Source organism: Scyliorhinus torazame, chromosome 2, assembly GCF_047496885.1.
Source record: "Scyliorhinus torazame isolate Kashiwa2021f chromosome 2, sScyTor2.1, whole genome shotgun sequence".
In the NCBI taxonomy this organism is placed as follows: Eukaryota; Metazoa; Chordata; class Chondrichthyes; order Carcharhiniformes; family Scyliorhinidae; genus Scyliorhinus; species Scyliorhinus torazame.
In genome coordinates, this window is record NC_092708.1 from 383,141,960 (window position 1) to 383,163,521 (window position 21,562).

The following is a 21,562-nucleotide window of genomic DNA, read 5'->3' on the forward strand; positions in this document are numbered from 1 at the left end:
TAGAGGGATGGAGTTTAAGACTAGGGAGGTTATGCTGCAATTGTATAAGGTGTTAGTGAGGCCACACCTGGAGTATTGTGTTCAGTTTTGGTCTCCTTACTTGAGAAAGGACGTACTGGCACTGGAGGGTGTGCAGAGGAGATTCACTAGGTTAATCCCAGAGCTGAAGGGGTTGGATTACGAGGAGAGGTTGAGTAGACTGGGACTGTACTCGTTGGAATTTAGAAGGATAAGGGGGGATCTTATAGAAACATGTAAGATTATGAAGGGAATAGATAGGATAGATGCGGGCAGGTTGTTTCCACTGGCGGGTGAAAGCAGAACTAGGGGGCATAGCCTCAAAATAAGGGGAAGTAGATTTAGGACTGAGTTTAGGAGGAACTTCTTCACCCAAAGGGTTGTGAATCTATGGAATTCCTTGCCCAGTGAAGCAGTAGAGGCTCCTTCATTAAATGTTTTTAAGATAAAGATAGATAGTTTTTTGAAGAATAAAGGGATTAAGGGTTATGGTGTTCGGGCCGGAAAGTGGAGCTGAGTCCACAAAAGATCAGCCATGATCTCATTGAATGGCGGAGCAGGCTCGAGGGGCCAGATGGCCTACTCCTGCTCCTAGTTCTTATGTTCTTATGTTCTTATCCACTACTCCACCAATCTTGGTGTCATCAGCAAATTTACTAAACCAACCTTCAACTCCATCATCCAAGTCATTGATAAAAATTACAAATAGCAGAGGACCCAGCACTGATCCCTGTGGTACAATTCTGGTGACTGGGCTCCAGGATGAAAATTTACCATCTACCACCACCCTCTGTCTTCTATGTGATAGCCAGTTATGATCCAATCGGCCAAATTTCCCTCTATACCATGCCTCCTTACATTCTGCATGAGCCGACCATGGGGCACCTTATCAAACGCCTTACTAAAATCCATGTATACGACATCAACTGCTCTACCTTCATCTATGTACTTCGTTACCTCCTCAAAGAATACAATCAAACTTGTGAGACAAGACTTACCCCTCACAAATCCATGCTGACTATCCTGGATTAAGCTGTATCTTTCCAAATGATCAAAAATCCTATCCCTCAGGACCCTTTCCAATAATTTACCTATGACCAAAGTGAGACTAACCGGCCTATAATTCCCAGGGTTATACCTATTCCCTTTCTTGAACAAGGGGACAACATTTGCCTCTCCAGTCTTCTGGCACTATTCCTGTAATGTGGAGATGCCGGCGTTGGACTGGGGTGAGCACAGTACGAAGTCCTACAACACCAGGTTAAAGTCCAACAGGTTTGTTTCGATGTCACTAGCTTTCGGAGTGCTGCTCCTTCCTCAGGTGAATTCACCTGAGGAAGGAACAGCGCTCCGAAAGCTAGTGACATTGAAACAAACCTGTTGGACTTTAACCTGGTGTTGTAAGACTTCGTACTATTCCTGTAGATAGTGAGGACATACAGATCAAAGCCAAAGGCTCTGCAATCTCATCCCTCGCCTCCCAAAGAATCCTAAGATATGTCCCATTGGCCCAGGGGACTTATCTTTCCTCAGGCTTCTCAAAATTTCTAACACATCTTCCTTCCGAATATCTACCTCCTCCAGCCTACCAGCCTGTATCGCATTATCCTCCTCAACAACATGGCCCCTCTCCTTTGTGAACACTGAAGAAAAGTATTCATTTAGGGCCTCTCCTATATTTTCAGACTCCATGCACACGTTCCCACTACTGTCCTTGACCGGCCCTAACTTCACCTTGGTCATTCTTTTATTCCTCACATAAGTGTAAAAAGCCTTGGGGTTTTCCTTGATCCTACCCGCCAAGGATTTCTCATGCCCCCTCCTAGCTCTCCTAAGCCCGTTCTTGAGCTCCTTCCTAGCTATCTTGTATCCCTCAAGTGCCCTAACTGAATCTTGTTTTCTCATAAGCCCCCTTCTTCTTCTTGACAAGACATTCAACCACTTTTGTAAACCATGGTTCCCTCACTCGACCATTTCCTCCCTGCCTGACAGGGACATACATATCAAGGACACGCAATATTTGCTCATTGAACAAGCTCCACATCTCAATTGTGCCTATCCCTGGCAGCTCCTGTTTCCATCTTATGCTCCCCAGTTCTTGCCTAATCGCATCATAATTACCCTTCCCCCAGTTATAAACCTTGCCCTGCCGTATGTTCCTATCCCTCTCCATTGCTATAGTGAAAGTCACCGAATTGTGGTCACTATCTCCAAAGTGGTCTCCCACAACCAAATTTAACACTTGGCCCGGTTCATTACCCAGTACCAAATCTAATGTGGCCCCGCCTCTTGTCGGTCTATCCACATAATGTGTGAGGAAACCGTCCTGTACACACTGGTTAAAAACAGCCCCATCCAAACTTCGAATTATAGTGGTTGCAATCAATATTTGGAAAGTTAAAATCACCCATGACAACTACCCTGTGACTACCGCACCTATCCAAAATCTGCATTGCAATCTTTCCCTCCACATCTCTGTTACTGTTTGGGGGCCTATAGAAAACTCCTAACAAAGTGACCGCTCCTTTCCTATTTCTAACTTCAGCCCACACTACCTCAGTAGACAGATCCTCCTCAAACTCTTTCTACAGCCATTATACTATCCTTGATTAACAATGCGACACCTCCACCTCTTTTACCACCTTCCCTAATCTTACTGAAACATCTAAACGCCGGAACATCCAACAACCATTCCTGCCCCTGTTCTATCCAAGTCTCTGTAATGGCCACAACATCGTAGTCCCAGGTACCAATCCATGCTTCAAGCTCACCAACCTTATCCCTGATGCTCCTCGCATTGAAGTAGACACACTTCAAACCACCTTCATGCCTGCAGGTCCACTCTTGTGACCTTGGTATCTTCCTCAGTACTATACTACCCTCAACTTCCTGAACTCCAGCAACACTAACTCCTGGACTATTGTCAGTTTCCCATCCCCCTGCCAAATTAGTTTAGCCCCCCCCCCCGCCGAAGAGCTGGAGCAAATTTCCCTCCCACAATATTGGTGCCCCTCTGGCTCAGGTGTAACCCGTCCTGTTTGGGCAGGTCCCACCTTCCCCAGTATGTGCTCCAATTATCCAAGTATCTGAAACCCTCCCTCCTACACCATCCCTGTAGCCACGTGTTTAACTGCACTCTCTCACTATTCCTCACCTCGCTAGCACGTGGCACTGGCAGCAAACCAGAGATGACAACATGGTCTGTCCTGGCTCTCAGCTTCCACCCTAGCTCCCTGAATTCCTGTTTTACATCCCCGTCCCTTTTCCTACCTATGTTGTTGGTACCGATGTGTACCGCGACTTGTGGCTGCTCCCCCTCCCCCTTAAGGATCCTGAAAACACGATCAGAGATGTCATGGACCTTGGCACCCAGGAGGCAACACACCAACCGTGAGCCTCTATCGTTACCACAGAACTGTCTATCTGTACCTCTAACTATAGAGTCTCCAATAACTAATGCTCTCCTGCTCTTCACCCTTCCCTTCTGAGCCATAGGGACAGACTCAGTGCCAGAGACCTGGGGCGCGATTCTCCGACCCCCCACCGGGTCGGAGAATTGCCGGGGGCCAGCGTGAATCCCGCCCCCGCCGTGTCCCGAATTCTCCGCCCCCGGAGATTCGGTGGGGGCGGGAATCGCGCTACGCCGGTCGGCGGAAATTGCGCTGATCGGCGGGCCCACCCCCGGCGGTTCTCCGGTCCGCGATGGGCCGAAGTCCGGCCACTGTCAACCCACGCCAGTCGGCGTGGATTGAACCACCTTTCGAACGGCGGGACAAGGCGGCGCGGGCGGGCTCCGGGGTCCTGGGGGGGGGCGTGGGGCGATCTGGCCCGGGGGGTCGGGGCGATCGGGGCCCACCGATCCGCGGGCGGGCCTGTGCCGTGGGGCCACTCTTTTCCTTCCGCCTTCGCCATGGTCTTCACTATGGCGGAGGCGGAAGAGACCCCCTCCACTGCGCATGCGCGGGGATGCCGTGAGCGGCCGCTGACGCTCCCGCGCATGCGTCGCACGGCAAAGTCATTTCCGCGCCAGCTGGCGGGGCACCAAAGGCCTTTCCCGCCAGCCGGCGGGGCGGAAATCAGTCCGGCGCGGGCCTAGCCCCTTAAGGTGCTATTCCGCACCTTTGGGGCTACGCGATGCCGGACTGATTCATGCCGTTTTTGGCGCCGGTCGGCAGACATCGCGCCGATTGCAGAGAATCCCGCCCCAGGTCGCCGTGGCTTACCTCTGGCAGGTCGTCGTCCCCAACAGTATCCAAAACGGTATACCTTAAAACTTAATTGCTGTGAGCTTAACTTACTGAAACAAATGTAAAAATGCTCAAAGCGAATGCTCAAAGTCATCGCCGATCATGATGATCCTCCTTTATCTATTTTCCCATTAAAAACATTTTTTTTTAAAAAAGACCCCTCTTTGCATTTTATTTTACCACTCTACCAGGGCCTACAGATGTGCTGAAAAGGCTTTTTGTGGGCCAGCATCAAAAAAGCACAGCAGCTCATCCATTGTCAGTCTGCCTGTTTATACGCTCACTGGGCAGCACTATTGCCTCTTGAGTCAGAGGTGTGGGGGCTCAAAAGGAATGGAGAATAACCTCAAAGGTGTTTTTTTTGGGAAGCGATATCCACTTTTAGCAGTGTCGTGGGGATGTGTTTCTTCTATTTTTAATTATGCCTTCTCTGGGTTACATTTATCTGTTTGCTTTCCTGCTGCACCATGAATCACTCCCTGACATTTCAGTGACATTTAGCACAGATTGTTTGCCTTTATTTTTCTTTTCAACCTCTTATTACTTGCTTAAAAAACCAACCTACGTTAAACGTCGGGAAGAGTTCACTCATAGAGCCCATTCATTCAAGAGTCGGAAAGTGCGCAGCTAATCTGTCAGCATCTGAAAGGGAACATTATTTATTCGCATTTGAATGTAAGCTTTGAAAAGGGCATTCTGTCGTGCCCTTGCCGCTGTGCCTACTTCGCGCAATCTCTCATGTTTAAAACAAATTGTTGCCTAAAATGTGGAGGCCACCTTCCAATCTGTCCCCCCCCCCCCCCCCCCGCCACCCCGCCCCACCAGATTATTTCCCTCCCTCCACTTCTTCCTCTCAGTCGCTCCCCTCCCTCCTGATCCCCTCACCTTTCTCCTCGTTGCAGCGAGCTGGGTTATTCTTCAAAGCAGGGATGGCTCAATTGAAGATTTAATCGCGGGGCGTTTTCGCGTTTGTGAGAGGTTTTAGTCATACAGAAGCAGGTGGACACCCATTCCGGTGACAAAGGAGTCCGGTGACCAGAGGATATAGACTTTATTTTTTTAAATGGCACGGGGAAAGGCGTTGGTGGATAGATGCAGATTGCTCTTACGCAGCGGGGTTCTGATGATCTGGAATGCGCTGCCCGAAAGGGTGGTGGAAGCAGATTCAATCGTAACTTTCAAAAAGGAACTGGATCAATACTTGAAAGATGAAATTTGCATGGATTTGGGAACAGAGCGGGGAGGAGGGGAATGGGCCGAATGGTAGATCCGTGCACATAATTGAGGGGGACGTGAAACGGTTAAGGATATTTTTCTGACTGGAGAGCGAGATTTGCCTCGCCCCCACCTGTTTCACGGTGACAGAGGGAGAACCCCTTTTGGCTGGCGGCCCTATCCTCTGGCCCCGTCGCTGTTGTCGAGGATTCATGTTCTATGTATCCTCCCCCGCACACCCCTCCCACCCCCACCAGGAAACCCGCGGCGAGGGTTCACCTTCGGCAGGGCCGAAAGAGCCCGCCAAGGAGAATGGTTGGAAAATTCTGGCCGTTAACTCTCCATTTCTTCCTCCACTGACGCTGCCAGACCTGCTGAGTTTATCCAGCACTCTCTGTTCTTTTATCATCACAGTGGTGCTATTGTAACAAAAACAGAAAAGACTGGACAATCTCAGCAGGTCTGGCAGCATCTGTGGAGAGAGAAGGGAGCTAACGTTTGGAGTCTGACTGACTCTTTGTCAGAGCTTTGACAAAGAGTCATCCAGACTCTCAATGGTAGCCCCGTTCTCCCTCCACAGATGCTGTCAGACCTGCTGAGATTGTCCAGTACTTTCCGTTCTCGTTTCAGATTCCAGCATCCGCAGTAATTTGCTTTTATCTTCGTGGTACTTTTGTCAGATGGGTGCGGTAGTGGTAGGGGGGTGGGAGTGCGGGGCGCAAGAAAGAGGACCTGGCGATGCACATTCACAAATCCTTGAAGGTACAGGGCATGTGATAAGGCGGTTAAGAAAGTGTACATGGGGTTACTTGATTTTGTGAATCAGGGAACTAAGTCCAAAAATGGCGAAGTCACGCTGAATCTGTGACAAAGCTCTGGCTAGTCCTCAGCTGAAATGTTGTGCACAGTTCTGTGCTTCGGAAGGGGGGGAAGGACTGAGTGAACTCTTTCCGTGCTATGTCAAGCCATGAATGTATGAAAAATCGTTATTCGGTGCTATGAGTAATCCTAGTTCTTCCTTTTGTCTCCTGGTATTTCATTAGCAGAATATTATCACATTGCATATTGTGCGTCAGCCCCCCTGAACAAAAAGACTGACATTAAAACCTGCAGTTAATATTGGCACAAAATTTGTCTTGGGAGGTTTGTAGAATATAATATTATGCTATGAATACAATCTCCAGTTTGCCTTGCAAACTGCAGAATGAAAGGCTCTTTTGCATTCACAGATTGGCAGCTTGCCTCGATTGCTTTCTTTAAGATTAACAGATGAAGTCCCCATTTGAAGCATTTCACATTTTTGATCGAGTAGTTGCTACATGAAACTGACACAAGTAAGATAGTGCCTCATTTCCTGATCCTGATTTCTGATCCTAAGAAAGCATCAGGTGGATGTGATCTTCACATATTGAATAAGGACAACAAGGTCAAGCAGGGTTTCTGTATCAACTCATGCTGAACCTGCGCGACATTGAAACATCGGAAATAGAGGCAGGAGGAGGCCATTCGGCCCTTCGAGCCTGCTCCGCCATTCATAATGATCAGGGCTCATCATCAAGTTCAATACCCTGATCCCACCTCCCCCCCATAGCCCTCAATCCCTTCAGCTGCAAGAGAAATATCTAATTCCTTCTTGAAATTACACAATGTACAACACCAGACACTGGCATCAACAATTTTCCTTTTTCAAAATTAAATCTTGGGCAGGATTCTTCAATAATGGGGCTCTGTCTCCACTCCAACGTGAAAACATGGGCAAATCACTCTGGGCTTTCCTGAAGAAAGTCCAAAATGATTCTCCTACCTGGAGGGGGCTAGCCGGGCCCAAGAGTGCTCCTGGCAGCTCTGGCTGCGGATACGGGGCCCTGTACTTCTGATTGGGGGTCCGCGCATGCGCGCGGCGGCGGTCTGCGTCGGCCGCCCCTTGCGACATGACGGACCCACACCGCGGAGCGGCACCAAAAAGATAGGCCCCCCTGAGATCGCGCGTGCCCGCTGATCGGTGGCCCCCGATCGATAGCCTGGCTGTCTGTGAGACCCCTCCTGGTGAATGATCCCCCAGCCCCCCACCAGGGCAGCCGCGGACTGAGTCCACAGCCGCCATGCTGCGTTCCCGACGGGTGGGACCATGAGAGAACCATGCCGTCGGGAACTCGGCCAGTTACACTTGGAGAATAGCCGCGGGGGCTCTGTCAATGGCCCCCTACCCGCACCGCGTAGACCGCGCGCGCGATTCACGGCAAAGCGGGAGCGGTGTCGTGCCGGATTTCAGCGCCGATGTCCATCTCCGCCCCCATGCCGATCGTGGTTACGGTGCAGAGAATCGTGGTTACGGTGCAGAGAATCGGAATATCACAGCCCTTATTTATCATGGGGTCCAGCTCTTGGTTCCGACCGACTGTTTTGACGGGCAGTATGCATTTATATTTTTAGCCAGTTTGCTAGCTTTCGGGTAAAGTTGTGAGACAAAATAGCCTCTTATTCTTATCTTAAAACGCCTTAGTTCGACATGTAGAGCGTCAACGGAACGGTTTGACTGACATGTGCTTTATCACGTTGTGAGTATCAGAAACATATGACCCAGCAGGGGGCTATACCAGTGTGTATGCTCCTCATGTGCTATCCCCACCCCCCCCCCCCCCCCCCCAGGGAATTCCAGGATTCCATAGAATCATAGAATTAGCAGGGCAGAAGGAGGCCATTCGGCCCATCGAGTCTGCACCAGCCCTTGGAAAGAGCAGCCTACTTAAGCCCCACACCTCCACCCTATCCCTGGAGCCCAGTAACCCCACCTAACCTTTTGGACACTAAGGGGCAATTTAGCCTGGCCAATCCACCTAACCTACACATCTTTGGACTGCGGGAGGAAACTGGAGCGCCCGGAGGAAACCCACGCAGACACGGAGGAAACAGTGCAAACCCCACACAGTCACCTGAGGCTGGAGTTGAACCCGGGTTCCCTGGAGCTGTGAGGCAGCAGTGCTAAGCACCGTGGCACGTGCCGCCCAGTTTGGTCCAGTGACAATCAGGAAATGGCGATTCACAGCCAACCCATCCTCTTGCGTGATGCCAAATGTAAACGGGAAGGGATGTTATTGATCCATGAGTGCAGTTTACAGGGTCAAAGCTGACTCATTGGAACAGGTTCAAGCTGAGAAGCTACAACCTGATGGCCCTTGCTTAATGTGAAGGATCAGGATTAGAAATAGGCCTGAACATTTTTGGGAAGACACTAATTCCCTGATGCTTCTACTCTCATCTACGGAGCAATTTCAACCCAATTAATTATCCTATTTATACCATCGATCACCCCGACCATGTAAACAGTGTATTTTTAAATGTGTTACCGTAATTGTTTTAAAGAAAACTCTCCTTTGTACACTTTATATTCTATTGAAGTGCTTCAGGCAAAGAAACAAATCATGATTGTGATTAAGAGTGTAACAATTTGTAGGTTGTTCTGATGACACATGCAACTGATTTGTAGGTCACAGGAGGATCGATGCTGGGGTCTGATCATAGAATCATAGAATTTACAGTACAGAAGGAGGGCCCATCGAGTCTGCACCGGCCCTTGGAAAGAGCACCCTCCCAAGACCACACCTCCACCCTATTCCCATAACCCAGTAATCCCACCTAACCGGAGCACCCGGAGGAAACCCACGCAGACACGGGGAGAACGTGCAGACTCCGCACAGGCAGTGACCCAGCGGGGAATCGAACCTGGGGCCCTGGAGCTGTGAAGTCACAGTGCTATCCACTTGTGCTACCGTGCTGCCCTGTTAACACTGTTGCTTCACAATGCAAGTGTCCCGGTTTGATTCCCTGCTGGGTGACTGTCTGTGCGGAGTCTGCACGTTCTCCCCGTGTCTGCATGGGTTTCCACCGGGTGCTCCGGTTTCCTCCCATAGTCCAAAGACGTGCAGGTTAGGTGGATTGCTAAATTGCTCCTTAGTGACCAAAAAGATTAGGAGGGGTTATTGGGTTACCGGGATAGGGTGGAAGTGAGGGCTTAAGTGGGTCGGTGCAGACTCGATGGGCCGAATGGCCTCCTTCTGCACTGTATATTCTATGTTCTATGCTAACCACTGTGCTACCGTGCCACCCAGATGTTAGATGTTTCACCACTCTAACATATGAAATGAGTAAATATAAAAATAATAAATATGTAAATACTCCACAACTGCCGTGATCTCTGTACGTTAGGATGTTACAGCTACTGAAGACTAGCAGGGGTTAATTTTTCCTATTGGTTCTGTGTGCAGAGCACTCCGTATCCTGAGCGGGATCTGCTCAAGTACACAGGAAAATAGGAGAAGGAGCTGTGGGCAAAATCTTGGAAAGGTTTATAAGAGATAGGGTGTATAATCATCTGGAAAGGAATAATTTGATTAGAGATAGTCAACACGGTTTTGTGAAGGGTAGGTCGTGCCTCACAAACCTTATTGAGTTCTTTGAGAAGGTGACCAAACAGGTGGATGAGGGTAAAGCAGTTGATGTGGTGTATATGGATTTCAGTAAAGCGTTTGATAAGATTCCCCATGGTAGGCTACTGCAGAAAATACGGAGGCATGGGATTCAGGGTGATTTAGCAGTTTAGATCAGAAATTGGCTAGCTGGAAGAAGACAAAGGGTGGTGGTTGATAGGAAATGTTCAGACTGGAGTCCAGTTACTAGTGGTGTACCACAAGGATCTGTTTTGGGGCCACTGCTGTTTGTCATTTTTATAAATGACCTGGAGGAGGGCGTAGAAGGATGGGTGAGTAAATTTGCAGATGACACTAAATTCGGTGGAGTTGTGGACAGTGTGGAAGGATGTTACAAGTTACAGAGGGACATAGATAAGCTGCAGCGCTGGGCTGAGAGGTGGCAAATGGAGTTTAATGCAGAAAAGTGTGAGGTGATTTATTTTGGAAGGAATAACAGGAAGACAGAGTACTGGGCTAATGGTAAGATTCTTGGTAGTGTGGATGAGCAGAGAGATCTCGGTGTCTATGTAAATAGAAATCTGAAAGTTGCCACCCAGGTTGAGAGGGTTGTTAAGAAGGCGTACGGTGTGTTAGCTTTTATTGGTAGAGGGATTGAGTTTTGGAGCCATGAGATCATGTTGCAGCTGTACAAAACTCTGGTGCGGCCGCATTTGGAGTATTGCGTGGAATTCTGGTCGCTGCATTATAGGAAGGATGTGGAAGCATTGGAAAGGGTGCAGAAGAGATTTACCAGAGTGTTGCCTGGTATGGACAGAAGATCTTATGAGGAAAGGCTGAGGGACTTGAGGCTGTTTTCGTTGGAGAGAAGAAGGTTAAGAGGTGACTTAATTGAGGCATACAAGATGATCAGAGGATTGGATAGGATGGACAGTGAGAGCCTTTTTCCTCGGATGGTGATGTCTAGCATGAGGGGACATAGCTTTAAATTGAGGGGAGATAGATATAAGACAGATGTCAGAGGTAGGTTCTTTACTCGGAGAGTAGTAAGGGCATGGAATGCCCTGTGTTGCTCTTTTTAGCCTTAGTTTATTAGCTCTGATTACGTCACCTTTGCTCACGAGTCGCCAGGTATCTTTCTGATACCGCCACGTGGTTCAAGTTCAAGTTATGATTAATAAGTCAGCACACCGCTTAGTAAGATTGAATTCAACGGTCATTTATTATATACAACAAGTAATGTTTACACAATAATCCTACTATCTATATAATAAACCTGTCACTACTGGCCAATACTTAACTTTAGGAAGAGCACACCAGGTCAGGGAAACGAATGGCTTATCCAATCGGATCTGGCCCTCGGGATTCAAAAGGCTGCTACAGGTCGATGGCTAGGAGTCTTTATCAGATAGCGATCGCTGGACTCAAACTTACGGTTGCCGGTTGCTGTTCTTGCGGCGGTGTCGAGCAGACGAAGAAGGGAGAGAGAGAGCGATCTGAACTTGGCCCCTCACTTTATAGGGCCCAGGGGCTTCCCGCCTCCCGGGGCGGCCCTTGACCCTGAGTCCCAAGTGATTGGACCTGTTCCCAATCACTGGGGTCGATACGTCCAATTGCGAGGCGATTCCCCGATCGGGGGGTGGTCGTTCACCTGCCTTTGTTTCGGCCACTGCAGGCGCCAACAGGTCTGGCCCGGTATTCAATTGCTAATATGTTGCAATTGTTCCCGGGGATAGCTGATTACACTGCAGATGTCTGGGTGGATGGGCTGTTAATAGCCCTGAGTATCGATCTGGGCCAACTTCCCCAGAGCCGAATATGCTGTTCTGTCTGCAGCTGTCCGTTTCTGTCTTGTTCCCTGCTTTTCCCAGCAGCCTTTCCGGTTAGCCATTTTAAGTCGGGTTTTGGCCAAATTAATCGGGACGCAGCCATTTTACGTGGCTACACCTGCCTGCAACAGTAGTGGACTCGCCAACACTAAGGGCATTCAAATGGTCATTGGATAGACATATGGACGATAAGGGAATAGTGTAGATGGGCTTTAGAGTGGTTTCACAGGTCGGCGCAACATCGAGGGCCGAAGGGCCTGTACTGCGCTGTAATGTTCTATGTTCTATTCGGCCCATTAAGTTTGCTCCGGCCTTCAATTAGATCACAGCTGATAATCAACCACAACGTCAGTTTCCCGCGCTGTTCCCATATCCCTTGATGTCATTAATCTCCAAAGATCTGATGGGGGCTGAGGTCCATCAGGCTGCACTGATGGGCGGGGCACCCTTTAAAAATGGCATCCCGATCTCTGTGGAGCTGGTTACCGGCTTTATGAAGCCCCACCCCGCCGGAGTGATGGCATAAACCACACCCACTCATTTCTTTTCCCTAAGAGGCTCAATATCGGGAGAGAAAATTGGCCTGTACAACTGGAGAGGTCTACAGCACAGAAAAGACCATTCGGCCCTTCGAGCCTGTGCCAGTCACAAACAGCCACTTAACTATTCTAATCCTATTTTCCAGCACTTGGCCCATAGTCTTGTATGCTACGGCATCGCACGTGCACACCTAAATACTTCTTAAATGTTGTGAGGGTCTCTGCCTCCACTATCCTTTCAGGCAGCTACTTCCAGACTCCCACCACCCTCTGGGTAAAAAAGCTTTTCCTCCCATCTCTTTTAAACCCCTGCCCCTTACCTTAAATCTACATTCCTGGTCATTGACCCCTTCACGAAGTGGAAAAGTTTCTTCCTGTCTACACTCTCTATGCCTCTCATAATTGTACACATCTCTATCAGGTACCCCCTCAGTCTCCTCTGCTCCAAGGAAAACAACCCCAGTCTATCCAATCTCTCATCATAACGCACATTCTCCAGCCCAGGCAACATCCTGGTAAATCTCCTCTGCACCCCTTTCCAGTGCTATCACATCCCTCCTGTAATGTGGATTCCAGAGCTGCACACAATACTCTCACTGTGGCCTAACCAACATTTTATACAGTTCCAGCATAACCCCCCCTGCTCTCAAATTCTATGTCTCGGCTAATAAAGGCAAGTATACCATATGCCTTCTTAACCACTGTATCCGCCTGCTACCTTAAAAGACCGGTGTACATGCACACCAAGATGCATAACCCTCGGTGCTTCCAGGGTCCTGCCGTTTATCATGTATTCTCTTGCCTTGTTTGTCCTGCCTAAGTGCTTCACCTCACACCTATACGGATTGAATTCCATTTGCCAGTGATCAGCCCATCTGACCAGCCCGTCTACATCCTCCTGTACTCCTCACTATTTACCACCCCACCAATTTTTGTACCATCCACAAATTTACTGATCAATCCTCCTGCATTCATGCCTAAATCATTTATATAAACCCCAAACAGCAAGGGCCCCAACACTGATCCCTGCGGGATCCCGCTGGACACAAGCTTCCAGTCAGAAAAACACGCCTCGACCATCACCCGCTGCTGCCAGTTTATCAATCAGAGCCTGACACTTTGCCAAATGCTGGTAAGATTCCACCCACCACGTAGAAGATAGTTAATATAAGACGCTGAGCACGTTGCAAATGTGTAGATTCTAGTTGCTTTTGCCATGAATGCATTTGGAGGAAGTGAGCACTGCCAGTGAAGTTTAGGCAAATTTAATTGCCACCCCCTTGGTTATCCTTAATTGTTTAGCATTAAGTATCAGCCACTGGACTTAGAGGTATGCTTGACTGATAAGGGACTGAAGGACTTTGATGAACAAACGCTGCAGCAATCTAGTAGCTTAGTTATGCCCTTGTCCATTGTAAGCCTGTGAATTACCAGATTTATTTAATCAACTTTTCCAACCAGCCATGGTTAGATTTACACTTGCGACTTTGTTGGCGGTTGAACAGTGTCACCGTCGTGGCACCATGTCCTGTTTGCACAGGTCGGAACACTATTGTGTTCCAACACAGGGAAACATTTCTTGTCTGCTGATTATGAGCAGGCAGTGTGCAAGGTTTGTTTCGCCAGTGTCAATCCAGCTACTAACTGTCACGGATCCGTCACATATAATTGCCCGAATTCGACACAAATCTTCACCAAATTGGAGGTATTTAAGTGGGCCGTACGATGCTGGCCGAGGTTATTCCCGTGCTGGCCGATGTTATTCACAAAGCCCCACCTTCTCAACCTTGCCCCCACAGCCAGAGGTGACCCTCAGGTTAAATCACCACCGGTCAGCTCACCCTCTCCTCAAAAGGGGAAAGCGGCCTATGGTCATCTGGGTACCATGGTGACTTTACCTTACTATTTATTTGGTTGTATATGACCAGGAGGTACTCGCGCACAGCGTGCCTTCTAACTTCAGATTTGCATTGTAATAATTGCTGCTACAATGATATTTATCTCCATGTTGGGTTTCCCCCAAGTAACTGACGTCCCTCTTGTTTTTCTTCCATTCCCCCCTCCCCCTCCCCCATTTGTTCTTCCTTTCCATGATCTGCACAGCCAGGGAAGACAACTCCGCAACATTCCGGGGATCTGAGTACTTCTGCTACGACCTGTCCCAGAACCCGATCCAGAGCAGCAGCGACGAGATCACCCTGTCCTTCAAGACCTGGCAGCGGAACGGGCTGATCCTGCACACAGGGAAGTCGGCCGACTATGTAAACCTAGCACTGAAAGACGGAGCTGTCTCGCTCGTCATTAACCTGGGATCTGGTGCTTTTGAGGCGTTGGTTGAACCAGTAAATGGGAAGTTCAACGACAACGCCTGGCACGATGTCAAAGTGACACGCAATCTGCGACAGGTAATAGCGGAGGCCAAACCCTGCTCAAGTTACACACACAAAAAAAAACCCCCACCATCCACCCCTCTCAGGCCAGGGTGTGGCAGGAATCAAACCAACCGGACATGTAAAAATGCAGGTCGAAGCTAACATCTGATTATCTACGTCCCCCGTCTCCCCCCCCAAACCCCCTCACCCCACAACCCTTGAGAGAAAAAAACAACTTTGCTGCCGGTTTCTTTTGTGACTCTCCAAGACTATTTTATTCAATTTCATCTCTTTGGTTTTCTCTTTTTTTTCTCTCTCTCTATCCTTCAATTGAGTTTGTTCAGTGTCCCTCCGAATCTCTGGTGGCCTTTGCCCGTTCAATCTTCCCTTCCCTCAGTTCTGCTGAAGCCTGAGATCCTGCTCTCTTTCCCCCCCCACCCCAACCCCCTTTTCCCAGTTATTTCGATACTCTCTGGATATCTTTCTCCTATTATTTGTTGATTTAGCTGATTTAACCATTTTCATTAACTTGCGAAGGCTCAGTGGGTTTTTCTTTTGGAGGGGGCTCCAACTTTGTGTGTTGGAATGTTTGTAAATGTTAGTTTTCCTTGTGGCGATCCCTTTCATTTTGGCGTGTGTGTGGCTGCGTGTGTGTGAGTGTGTGCTTCTGTGTGTGAGGATTTGCCCTTGCTTTGACCCGTTTACTTCATCCTTTGCTTCCTTGAGCAGCCACCCGTGTCAGGGGCCACATAACATTTCTTGATGGCTTCGGAAGACCGAATTAATGATAACTTCACCCCATAGAGGTCCCAGGACCAGCGGCTCTGGTGCGTCTGCTGCAGGAGCGCCTCACGGAGTCGGGCCCTTTTCTTATCACTGCTGTTGAATGTAACGGAGAACCGGTGCTTGTGTTTCTTTGGTGTTAAATGCAGGATATTCTTCTCTTTTCTATTTGGTGTCTAATAATAATACGTTTGGATCTTGTGTTAGCTTTTTCTACAAAAAATACTCGGTACAGTCAGGAAAGGGGGGGTTGGTTGTCATTTGCTTTCAAACAACTAGGCCGATCCTCTTGGAGAAAACATTGTGACAAAATAGGCCTTGATATTTTCCCAAAGAACTCCCGGCCACTTAGGTTAACAAGGTGGTGTCTGTGTACATTGAAGATGACTCACTAATGAGCAGAAAATAGCTTCAGGATCCTCTTTGAGGTTAAATAAAGTCTGGCTTGCAGCAACGGTGACCACGCGGTTCATGAAAGGAGGCCTCCTGATCCTTTATTTGGAAACAAAAGGCGTCACCGGTACCACGGTTAATTGCAAAGAAAAGAGCTGTTGAGAAACCTTTTTTTTTACTCGTTTTTTTTGGGCTGCTTTGGTCCCCTGTAAACTTTGTTTGCATCTTCTCTACATGTCGATGACACGCTTTTAATAAGAAAACTAACACTAATCATTCATGGAATGTGTCATTTTACTAACCGTTACCTAACCAACTAATGTACTAACACCCTAATTATCATCATGTTTTATTTTAAGTAACAATCGTTCTGTTCACAATTTTTAATTTCCTTTCTTCCCCTTTTCCTCAAAGCACTCAGGCATTGGACACGCTATGGTAAACAAACTACATTGTCTGGTAGATATCATTCTTATTGTCTCTTTTTTTGGGTTTGCCGTGTGTTCCCCTCTTTCCCCCTCCCTTTTTTTTTTGTTCATTGTAGACACCATTACAATGAGGAAACGGGGTTGGTATTTCACTGCTTACTTCACTCACCTATGTTCTGTTCTCCTCTTTCCTTTCGTTTTTCTTCTTCCCGTCACTTACTCGTTTGCTTTGTTTTTCCAATTTTCTTTGACTTTCCTGTTTTTTTTTTCCCCCATCCCCCTCCCCCCCCGCTCTTTACTCTACCAAATACTTAGTTCGGACCATCGTAGGGCCTTTAGCCGGACGAGCAAGGCCTCTGCATCTCCTGGCAGTGGTTATTGGCGAACTGGCAGGAGCTCAGACGTCCCAGGAATGGGCGCTGCCAGTTTCTCTCTGTATATGGCTGCATGGCATGACATGACCACATCCAAACTTCAGTGTGATCAGAGAAAAGATTGCAAAAAGAAAAAAACCCAAGACTGTCAAACTCCATCCAACATCTTGCCTTCTAACCTATTTCCACTAACATGTCTGTTGTTAACTTTCCTCCTCCTTCTCTTCCCTGCACACCTTCCTTTCCCCATCACATACACACCACACCCCTCCGCCCCGCCTCCCCTCCAACATCCCCCCCCCCCCATGTGTTTATCTGCATGCAGGTGGAAGCAATGCTGCTGTAGTTTACCTTCGTGATCCATGGCTTTAGTTATTTTTTTGCATGAGAGTGTCGCGTTTTGACACGTGCATGGTTTCTTTTGGGTTTCCCTTTTGTTTTGTTTTCTTTTTTTTTTTAAGTTTTCTTTCTTAAGAACGAGTTGATGCAGCTGCTCACAGTGATGAAGTTGGTGACTTTTTCATGGTTGAGCTTTAACTCATGTCACATGCGTTCATGCCTTAGACGGTAAGAGCTCTCTCCTGATGCATGCTTGTCAGTGTTAAACCGGATGATAAAATGGGAAAAGAAAAACTTGGAAAAGAAAAACCATAGATTTTTTTTTTTATGGATTGATTTTCCAATTCTCCCAAGTTCAAGTTTTATTTTATGTGGAAGGAATAAATTGGCATAAAAAAAGCAGATAGTTCCATTTTCTCGCCTGGATTTTACGCGAGACCGTCGCTTACCCTTGCCCCTTACAAAAAACTAAAGTTTGGAACCAATCAATGGAAATCATTCATGGATTAGCTGCCAGATGAACCAGCAACAAGACGAAGGAATGTCCTCCTGCAATTATGCTACTGTATAAGCACAGACTAGAAAATGGGACTTCCGAGTATCAACTCGAGGGTTAGGCTCAAAACGCAATAAGCGCAGGAATTATTTATTTTTTTGGGTTGAAAACAACGCAGGCAGGTGCCAGGCAGCACAATGTGTAAAGGTCACCGTTGGCCGTTTTTTTTCTTCGTTATATCCTTTGACTAGGTCACCATTTCGGTGGACGGCATCCTCACGACCACAGGCTACACCCAAGAAGACTACACCATGCTGGGATCCGATGACTTCTTCTACGTGGGCGGGAGCCCGAGTACTGCAGACCTGCCTGGTTCGCCCGTCAGCAACAACTTCATGGGGTGCCTCAGAGAGGTAGGGTCAGTTGGTTCGATTTGTTGTATTCTTGTGGCTTGGCTGATCACATGTTATGTTGACCCTATTGTACGGAGATAGGCCAGCGTTAATGTGCCACAGATGAACCTCCTCCCACCCGACCTCATTTAATCTGAACAACGTATGCTCCTGGTCCCCTCTCCCTCGTGTGTCTGCCCAGCTTCCACTGGAGCGCGCCCACGTTGTAGGTCTCAAGTGCACCATGTGGTGGCAAGTTCCGCTCTCTGGATGAAGAGTTTTCCCTTCATTCTTTACAGGAATTATTGGTGACTATCTTACATTTGTGACCCGAGTGTTCGATCTCCCTCAGCCAACAGGAAACATCCATCTACATCTACCTGAGCAAACCCCTTTGTGATTATTGTCATGTGAGAGTACCTTTAAGACATGGATGTTTAAGCAATGTACCGTTAAGAAAACAGTGATGTCAGAGAGTGGGTGGAGCTGAGTTCAGGTCAGCCATTTTGCAGTTTTTAGTTGCAGTTTGGAGGAAAAGAGCTTGGGGAGTGTCGATGTTTTGCAGTGAGCTGGATTTTCTGTGATCTCTGCCATGAAAGACTATCTCTGGATCATTTGGGTGATTTGAACTCATAATAGTAAAGCCTTTAACCTGATGTGATTCTGTTTAAAGGTGTTAAGTCTCTTGGAGGTTTGAAGGAACATTTTGTGGAATTATTTACTGTTGTAATATTTTCGGAGTTATCTTTGAAGTCAGGGGTGTTTAAGAGATCCAATGTTTATTTAAGATGTTAAGTTGAGTTCATGGAATAAACATTGTTTTGTGTTTAAAAACCCACGTGTCCACAATTGTAATCCCACACCTAGGGAAAACGCCGTGTGCTCGGAAAAGCAACAAATACATTGAAGGGGGAGATTGGTTGAACTCCATGATACATTTTGGGGTTCTGAAAACGCCTCGCCAATAACATTATAAAGATCTCGGCCGCCTTGCATCTTTTCCCTTTCAAGAGAAAAGAGCTTCATCCTATTCTGTCTGCAGTGATAGTTATTAACATGGCAGCTCTGGTACCATTTTCTTTCCCCACCTTCTCCATACAGTGTATTAAATGGTTGTGGGGTGTGTGGGGGGGAATTGGTGGAATGGGGGTGGGGGCGGGGGGTGCTGTGTGAAAGGAATAAGGGACCAACGTCACGAGGAGAGGGATGATGGGCTGGATCATTGTGCTGCCCATTGCAACTTGGAACTGCTTGGCTCCCACTCATGCCAGACTTGGCTGGTGGTAATGGAACTGAAAAGTGCTTCAAATACTTGCCAGGTCTGTGGAGAGAAACCAAGTTTAATGCCTCAGCTCAGTGAGCTCTCATCAGAAGTGGAGACTGATAGAAATTTGACAGGTTTTGAACGAGTGAAAGAGCGGAGGATGGAGGAAGCAGCAAAGGGAAGGTCTGTGATAGGGTGGAGGGTAGGAGGGACCACATGACACGGTAATTGATCGGGATTCCATTAAATCTCCACAGTGCAGAAGGAGGCCATTTGACCCATCGAGTCTGCATCAACCCACTGAAAGAGCACCCTACATAGGCCCCCTGCCCTCCCCTACCCCCGTAACCCCACATCATTGGACACTAATAGGCAATTTATCATGGCCAGTCCACTTAACCTCCACATCTTTGGACTGTGGGAGGAAACCGGAGCACCCGGTAGTAACCCACGTAGACATGGGGAGAACGTACAAACTCCACACAGACAGTGGCCCAAGGCCGGAATTGAACGTGGGTCTCTGGCGTCGTGAAGTAGCAGTGCTAACCACTGCGCCACCCCGTACAATGAGGAATGGTGATGGGTGAAGTAAAGAATCAAAAGATATGCTCAGATAAAGTCTGAATTTCTGGATATCAGCTGTCTGAATGTAAAGTAAAGGAATAAAGAAAGAAACCAGAAAAAAATGAACCAACAAAAAAAAACAATTGAACAGTATGGTATATCAGGATTTCCAGAAAGCTTTTGACAAGGTGCTATACAAAAGGTTGCTGCATGAGATAAAGATGCATGGCATTAAGGGGAAAGTAGTAGCATGGATAGAGGATTGGTTAATTAATAGGAAGCAAAGAGTGGGGATTAATGGGTGTTTCTCTGATTGGCAATCAGTAGCTAGTGGTGTCCCTCAGGGATCAGGGTTGCGCCCACAATCGTTCACAATTTACATAGATGATTTGGAGTTGGGGACCAAGTGCAATGTGTCCAAGTTTGCTGATGACACTATGATGAGTGGTAAAGCAAAAAGTGCAGAGGATACTGGAAGTCTGCAGAGGGATTTGGATAGGCTAAGTGAATGGGCTAGGGTCTGGCAGATGGAATACAATGTTGACAAATGTGAGGTTATCCATTTTGGTAGGAATAACTCGAGGGATCGAGTTTAAAACGAGGGAGGTTATTCTGCAACTGTATAAGGTGTTAGTGAGGCCACACCTGGAGTATTGTGTTCAGTTTTGGTCTCCTTACCTGAGAAAGGATGTGCTGACGCTGGAGGGTGTGCAGAGGAGATTCACGAGGTTAATCCCAGAGCAGAGGGGGTTGGATTACGAGGAGAGGCTGAGTAGACTGGGACTGTACTCGTTGGAATTTAGAAGGATGCGGGGGGATCTTATAGAAACATATAAAATTATGAAGGGAATAGATAGGATAGATGAGGGCAGATTGTTTCCACTGGCGGGTGAAAGCAGAACTGGGGGGCATAGCCTCAAAATAAGGGGAAGTAGATTTAGGACTGAGTTTTGGAGGAACTTCTTCACCCAAAGGGTTGTGAATCTATGGAATTCCCTGCCCAATGAAACAGTTGAGGCTCCTTCATTAAATGTTTTCAAGGTAAAGATGGATAGTTTTTTGAAGAATAAAGGAATAAAGGGTTATGGTGTTCAGGCGGGAAAGTGGAGCTGAGTCCACAAAAGATCAGCCATGATCTCATTGAATGGTGGAGCAGGCTCGAGGGGCCAGATGGCCTACTCCTGCTCCTAGTTCTTATATTCTTCTAATGGAGGTAGGGGTTATGGTCTAAAATTGTCAAACTCAATGTTGAATCCAGGAAGCTGTTGAATGCGGAGTCAAAAGATGAAATGCTCTTCCTTAACCTTGTGTTGTGCCTCAGTGGAAGACTGCAGCAGGTCAAGGACAGAAATGTCAGAGTAGGGGAATTGAAATGACCAGGGGCAGGAAGCTCAGGGTCATGCTAAGCGGTCATCAAGTCTCCCCAAAATGTAGAGGAGACATAGAAGCATAGAAACGTGGAAATTAGGAGCAGGAGTAGGCCATTCGGCCCTTCGGGCCTGCTCTGCTATCCAATATGATCATGGCTGATCCTCTACCTCAGTGCCATACTCCCGCCCTCTCCCCACACCTTTTGATGCATTTACAGTCTAGAAATCTATCTGAGATCACTTAGCGAGCAATGAATACAGCATGTTAAATTGAAAGAAAGTCAATGTCTTTTCTCCTTTGGGAGGAACGTTTGCCGCCTTGGTTGCTGGTGAGAAGAGAAGAGGTAGACGGGTGGGCATTGCATCTTTTGCACTTGCCTGGAAAGGCGCTGTGTGAAAGAGAGGAGTGGTGGGGTGACTGAGGAGTTGACCAGAGTGTTGCGGAGTGAATGGTCTCTTCAGAACGCTGGAACGGAAGAAGAAGATGTGTTTGGTGGCATTATGCTGCAGCA

The 21,562-nt window shown here is 47.8% G+C and overlaps 1 protein-coding gene across 1 annotated transcript in view; it reads left to right on the plus strand.

Moving 5' to 3' along the window:
• The window catches only part of nrxn3a (neurexin 3a), a 2,368,971-nt gene that overhangs the window by 534,568 nt on the left and 1,812,841 nt on the right, over positions 1–21,562 (plus strand). Inside the window, exons 5-6 of the mRNA XM_072493615.1 lie at positions 14,379–14,680; positions 17,712–17,873. Coding sequence (XP_072349716.1) covers positions 14,379–14,680; positions 17,712–17,873 — 464 coding nt within the window. The remainder of the gene's footprint in view (positions 1–14,378; positions 14,681–17,711; positions 17,874–21,562) is intronic.